This window comes from Melozone crissalis, unplaced genomic scaffold, assembly GCF_028551555.1.
Source record: "Melozone crissalis strain CALT ecotype California unplaced genomic scaffold, PUWL_Pcris_2 ptg000056l_1, whole genome shotgun sequence".
NCBI lineage: Eukaryota > Metazoa > Chordata > Aves > Passeriformes > Passerellidae > Melozone > Melozone crissalis.
The window spans coordinates 8,023,392-8,029,931 of record NW_026535834.1 but is presented as its reverse complement, the minus strand read 5'-3'; the positions used below and the strand labels follow the sequence as shown (position 1 = coordinate 8,029,931).

General features: G+C 54.3%; 1 protein-coding gene across 1 annotated transcript; it reads right to left on the bottom strand.

The window, feature by feature from the left end:
* Nucleotides 1-202: 202 nt before the first annotated feature.
* On the bottom strand, nucleotides 203-4,730 carry LOC128943784 (zinc transporter ZIP1-like). The gene is made up of 3 exons (XM_054286693.1): nucleotides 4,598-4,730; nucleotides 3,633-3,688; nucleotides 203-1,095 (listed from the first exon to the last, which is right to left on the bottom strand). The coding sequence occupies exons 1-3, from the start codon at nucleotides 4,728-4,730 to the stop codon at nucleotides 559-561; spliced, it is 726 nt and encodes a 241-aa protein (XP_054142668.1). The 3' UTR covers nucleotides 203-558.
* Nucleotides 4,731-6,540: the final 1,810 nt, after the last annotated feature.

Below are 6,540 nucleotides of genomic sequence, written 5' to 3'. Positions count from 1 at the left end.
CAGATGCTCAGCTGAGCCTGGCTGGGCTGGGGAGGGCCAGAACTCAGCCAAGCCTGGGAACTGAGCAGAAACCCCCCCAGACCCAAAATCAGGGGGTACCAGACTCCCCCAGCCCATATAGTCAGGAGGGTGAGGGACACTGCGACACACCCCAAATTCCATCCCACCCTCCCCAGGCACAGGCAGCAATTTGGGGTTCAGTTCTTTATTTGCTTCATCCAACACCCCCAAATCCGGGGGAGTCCATAAGGGCACTTGTGGTTATTGGGGGGGTGGGGGGACATTCACCCCCTCCCGGTGTCCGGGGGGGGGGGTCACAGCACCGATCCCTTGTGCAGATGGGGAAACTGAGGCACAGCGCTGAGAGAGGCACTTTGGCACTTTGGAAAAGGGGAGTGCAGGGTGGGAGCGAGAATGGGGGATCCCAGGTCGGGCTTGAGAAAGAGGACAGGTTAGAGAGGGAAACTGAGGCACAGAGCTGGGAGAGGCACTTTGGCACTTCGGGGTACAGGAATCCCACAGGATCCTCCAAGGCCGGGGCGCAGATCCCGGCGGATCTCATCCTTTGACGAAGAGGATGGCGCTGACCAACGCGAAGCCGGCGAGGATCAGGGTCACCTTGGGGATGCGATTCCGCGGCACTCCCAGCTCCTGGGGCAGAATCTCCAGGAAGGTGACGAAGGGGAAGGTGCCGGCCGCCAAGCCCTCCAGCACGGCCCGGCACAGGCGCTGCCTCGGCCCCGCGCCCGCCGCCAGCGCCGTGCCCACCCCGACGCCCAGCGGGGACATGAGGGCCAGCAGCACCAGGCACGAGGCCACGGCGGGTGGGCGCAGGCGGCTCCGCAGCAGCTCCAGCGAGAGGCCGAAGGCCACGGCGCCCTTGTGCAGCAGCAGCACCCGCAGCACCCGCAGCGCCGCCGCGTCCCCCTCGCGCAGCCCCAGCGCCAGCCCCTCCAGCACCGCGTGCAGCGCCAGCGCTAGCGCCCCGGCCCGCAGCGCCCCGGGGGCAGCGGGCACCGCCGAGCCCACCGGGACGCCGGGGCCGGGAGCCGCGGCCTGGATGGAGGAACCGTTGGGCAGCAGCGCCCGCGAGTCCTCGGGAGTGCCATCCCAACAGAATCTCTGGTGCTTTTACAGATAATAGTATTGATTATAATCAGCAGGATTGATGATGTTTCCTTCTCCTTGACAAGAGCTTCCGGGTTCTTCTGCCTGCTTTGTGCAGGGAGCCCCTGGGGCCCATTCCCTCCCACAGGGGCTGCACTTCCTGGGTGCTGGGGATTTCATTGCTGGGCCCACAGGGAGCCCCTGAGCTGGGCTGTGGGCCAAGGGCAGACCTGGCCTGGCTGTGATGCCTCTGGCCCCTGTGACATCAGGGGCAGCGTGTCACAATGGGGGCCACTATAAAAGGCCCCCGCAGGGAACGCTGGCCCAGCACAGCCTGGGCAAGCGGTGAGTGCGCACGTGGCGGGGCTGGGCTGGGCCAGGGCCGGGGCACAAGCGCCGCAGCCGGGCCTGCATTGTCCCCCTGCACCCAGGGCCAGCCCCTGGGGCCGGCACCTTGGCCAGGGCACGGGGCTGCTGCTGGCCCACTGGGACAGGCCCTGCTGCCTGCCAGCTGCCTGGGGCCCTCTGCTCCCTGCCCTCACATCCCTGCGCCTCCGGGCCTCACTGCAGCCCCCAAGCTCCCTTGGTAGCCCCACTGAAACCCTTGTCTCTCTCCTCCTGCAGAGACCATGGCGGGCAGATTAGTCCTGGCTGTGCTTGTGCTGCTCATCTTCCCATTCCCACTGTCTGTGGTGAACAGATTTCGTGATGAGCAGCACCATGCAGAGAAACAGAAACCGACCCTCCCAGAGCCACCTGAGCCTGGCTGGGCATCCCGGCTCCTGGCTGCCTTGCGGTACCAGCACCCTGTAGAGGAGGTGACACCGGCACCTCCAAAGCCACCTGAGCCTGGCTGGGGACGCCGACTCCTGGCTGCCTTGGGGTACCAGCACCCTGTGGAGGAGGTGACACCAGCTCCCCCAGAGGCACCTGAGCCTGGCTGGGGACCCTGGCTCCTGGCTGCCTTGAGCTACCTGCCCCAGATCTGGGAAATTGCTCAGCCACTGCTCATGCTTGTGGGGTGGTGGCTCAGGCGCAGAAGGGTGGCCACAAGGCAGAGAGCAGCGGCCCAGCGAGCTCAGGAAGTGGCCAGAAGGAGGAAGATCAAAACTGAGCAGAGAAGGCGGCTCCTTCAAATGAGATTCAAAGAAATGGAGCAAATGCGCCGGACAATGAAAGCAATGGAAAAGCAAATGGCCCGGCTGATTCAAATGAATAGGGGCACAAACAGCATGCTGAAGGTAGGCAGGGCAGGCTTTTGGAGGAGCCCAGGCCGTGGCCTGTGTGAAGAAAAGCTTCCTGCTGGAGATGCTCTTTGGGCTGGCCAAGGCGAGCCGCACATCTTTGTGAGCAGCCAGCGCACAGCCCTGCGCCGGGGCAGAGCCTCAGGGCTCCTGACACACCCTGCCCCTCTTCCCTCTATCTCCTCACTGTATCTATAGTAACTGTATCTGTATTGGTGTCTCTCTTTCACCATTTCCATGCAGGAGCTTTCATTTCCTCGAGGATGGAGCCATTTGAAAGAAGATCCAGTCAAAAACCTCGAGATTGATTCCAATTGTTAAATAGTTTGTAAATATTTAAAATATTTTATTTGAAAATATTTTTCAAAGTTTTAATAACTTTAATGTAGAATATGTCTAGAATAATATTGTAATACTAAGTAATAATTAAGTAATGGCACTTATTCTTTATATTTTATAATTACTATCATTCATCAAAATTAGTATGAAATATATGAATTAAACAAAATTTAGGTATGCTATATTTTTATCTTAAACAGTGAATTTACATAATCTTCATGATTAAAATACTCAACTATTTTATTAATATTAAATATAACAGTGTATAAAGTAGTTGCTTAGATAAGATTGACTATAATCACAATTTGTTAATTTCAGTGTTTAAAATACATTATTGTGATTTGAAAATGACACTGACTGCCCTCCTGTCTTGGGAGAGTGACTTCCCTCTGGGAGCTGCAGTCAGTGCAGAGATCCAATAAAGGCAACGCCTCAAAAATCTCTGTGTCTGTGAGTGTCCATGTGGGACTCAGGTGTCAGCTGTGGGGAATTCCTGACAGAGGGGCACCACAGCACCCCTGGGCCATGCACAGGCTCCTTTCCTCCCCTCTGGAGCTGTTCCTTTGGTGCTGTGATCCACCTCTGCTCTGCGGGATGCCAAATGCAAGAGAACCAGGAGTGCCACCACTCAGACTGTCACTTAGGTCCCTGCAGAGCTCAGGAGCCACCGTGGCTGTGTAGGGTGTGGAACGCTGCAGAGGGCCATGACAGCAGGGCCAGCAGGGCCAGGGGGACACAGCACAGGAATCACAGCCTGGGACAGGCCCAACAGGCAGACAGGACACGGGGCAGGCAGGAGTCCCCATCCTCTCTGAGCCCTCCTGAACACAGGGACATAAGGGACAGGGGGAATGGGGACACAGCAGGGCCCTCTCCTCTGGGAATGTCCCACCTGCCCAGGGGCCCTGACAGAACACAGGGGCTCTGGCTCTGCAAGGGGACCATGAGGATGAGGAGGACGATGCTGAGGTAATATTGGCCCACACTCTGCATGCAAACTGCTCCATGGAGGAGAAAACCAGAGGGGCCTTGCCACAGGCGATCCCTTCTGAGGGAATTTTTCTGTATGCCTGCACACTGGTGTCCTGTGCAACATGGAGCACATGAATGCATTTTGACACCAGATTCTCACCCCTGCTCGAGCATTTTGGCACAACAGGAGCAAGCATTCCCTAATAACACAGGGGTTCAACTCTTGTGCAAAGCCACACAAATTGTCTGCCAGAACTGCTCCTCGGCTGCTTCTTGATCTGAATGAGGCAGGAGGTGTTGTGGCTAAAGTTCCTTATCTCTTTTGTCTGATAATGGGAAGGTTTCACAGAGGTCTTGGAGGGGCTGGATACAGGAATTATCAAGCAAGAAAAAACTGAAGCAAGCCCCCCTGAATCTCACTCAGAAAGCACTTTGAGAAAAGCACTTCTGGTGCTTTCATAGTTGATATTATGCAACATATTCAACATTAGTGGTTATATGTTTTTCTCTTTGACAAGAGGTCAGCAAGAGGTGCTTCTGCCTGCTTTGTGCAGGGAGCCCCTGGGGCCCATTCCCTCCCACAGGGGCTGCGCTTGCTGGGTGCCGGGCCTTTCATTGCTGGGCCCACAGGGAGTCCCTGAGCTGGGCTGGGGACCAAGGGCAGGGCTGGCCCGGCTGTGATGCCTCTGGCCCCTGTGACATCAGAGGCAGCGTGTCACAGATGAACAGATTTCATGGGGATGAACAGCACCGTGTAGAGGAACTGAAACCAATGCAGGAGCTCCAAATCCGAAACCTAATGCGTGAAGGCTTTTCCACCTCGACCTTAAAGATGGGTGTGATGCTCCTCCTGAACACCCCTGCCACGGTGGCTCAGGAGGGATTTCCTGCGGGATATCTTGGAGCACCTGCAGCACTGCCTGGAGAAGACAGACCTTGAGCACTGCTGTAGGCAACAAGAATCTTCGTGTAGAGATCGGCTTGGGGCCAGACTTTGGAGTGGTTGAACCACCAAGGCTTCTCCAGCCCCTGGTTCATGATCCAGATGCCCACACAGAGGCCATCCATGATTACTCTGGGCTGTGAGGGGTTCAATCAGCTCCTGTTCTGCAGCCCTTGACAGAGATGCTGAGGCACAGGGCTGTCTGATGGCAGCTGAGATGCCTGATGCTAGTGAACATATAAATTGTATATAAATTACATGTATCTATACTTGTCTTTAGCCAGTTCCGTTACACATAAAAAGTTTTTCTATGTACATATAAAATGTATATATGTAAGGTTTTGTATGTATATATAGTTTTAAAATTTATATAGTTTTGCAATATTAGGCAAAAATCATATATAAAGGTTGGATGTGGTTGTGTGGCAGCAGCATGTGGAGGACCTGGAGCAGGGCACCCAGGAGCCAATTGACCCTGGCTGGGGGGCTCAGGTCACGGCTGCCTTGGGGCAGCCCCTTCTGGGCTGCTGCTGAACTGCTGCTCCTGCCTTTGGGGCTGTGGATCAGGCGCAGGAGAGCAGCCATGAGGCAGAGAGCAGCATAGTGCAGAGCGCAAAAAGAGGCTTTGAGGCACAGGTTGGAAATTGAGCACAGAAGGCTCTGTGTAAAGAAGAGCTTCACGAAGATGAAGGAGAACAGCAAAACTAATGCAGATGCACATTGCCAGTGAAATTTAAATCATCAAATATATCATTTCAGTTTCTGACATGTGCCAAGCTCAGCCTGTCGTGAGACAATGCTGTGGCAGAGACTGAGTTCTTCAGGCACGTGTCAGGGCAGGCCCAGCAGCGCAGCGGGCACTGCCAATGCGGGAGCTCCAAACCCACATCCAGATGGGTGTAGGCTTTTTCACCTGGACCTTGAACATGGTTGTGATGCTCCTCTGTTACCGGGCTTGCAAGGGTTTTCCAGGGTGAAGAGAGAGGCGATAATGTTGATCTCATGGTCAGAAGGCTGGATTTATTATTTTATGATATATGTTACATGAAGACTATACTAAAAGGAATGGAGAGAGAAGTTCAGAAGCTGATATGCTAAGAATAGAAAAAGGAATGAATCAACAAGGGAGCTCTCTCTGATTCTGTCCCAGAGAGAGCTTGTCTTTGATTGGCCCTTAATTGTAAACATGGAACATGGGCCAATGACAGGTGCACCTGTTGCATTCCACAGCAGCAGATAACCAGTGTTTACATTCTTTCTCTGGGGCCATAGCTTCCCGGAAGAAGGAAAAATTCCAAAGAAAGGATTTTTCACAAAAGATGTCTGTGACACTCCTCCTGAACACCCCTGCCACGGTGGCTCAGGAGGGATTTCCTGCTGGGTATCTTGGAGCACATGCAGCTCTGCTTGGAGAAGACAGACCTTGAGCACAAGAGGCTTCCTGTGGAGATCGGCCTGCGGACAGGCTTTGGAATGGTTGAACCACCAAGGCTTTTCCGGCACCTGGTGCTGGGAGTAGTGTTCTCTAGCTGACCCGATTCCGATTCCAATAAAGAGGGAGTGGGAGCATACAAGATTGGCCATCACAATGCTCCTGCTTGGGTCAAGGGGAAGTTAGGAAAAGAACGAGCTCCTCTTACCGACTGGAGGAAAATAGAAATAGCATGCTGCAAGTGGGCCCCAACAGCCACGCTGGCGTTTCCAGTCCGAGTGCTGGGGCCAGGCAGAAACCAGAGGACCTATACGCCAGTAAACCCCAAGGATGTACAAGCAACTGTTAATGCAATTGCGGACAGGGGGATTAATTCAGCAATGGTCTCCACTCTTATTGATAGCGTTTTTGGAGGGGATGACATGCTCTCATTTGATATCAAACAAACATGCAGATTAATTTTTGATGGGGCAGGGATGATTGTTTTTAAACAAGAATAGGAG

What these genes read in the sequence shown, in the direction of transcription:
- LOC128943784 (XM_054286693.1), bottom strand. Translation starts at nt 4,730, where the DNA reads ATGGATGGCCTCTGTGTGGGCATCTGGATCATGAACCAGGGGCTGGAG. An exon ending in TGCCTACAGCAGTGCTCAAG is followed by an intron (nt 3,689 to 4,597) that starts GTCTGTCTTCTC and finishes TCCATGGAGCAG; the next exon opens with TTTGCATGCAGAGTGTGGGC. An exon ending in TCGTCCTCCTCATCCTCATG is followed by an intron (nt 1,096 to 3,632) that starts GTCCCCTTGCAG and finishes GGCACTCCCGAG; the next exon opens with GACTCGCGGGCGCTGCTGCC.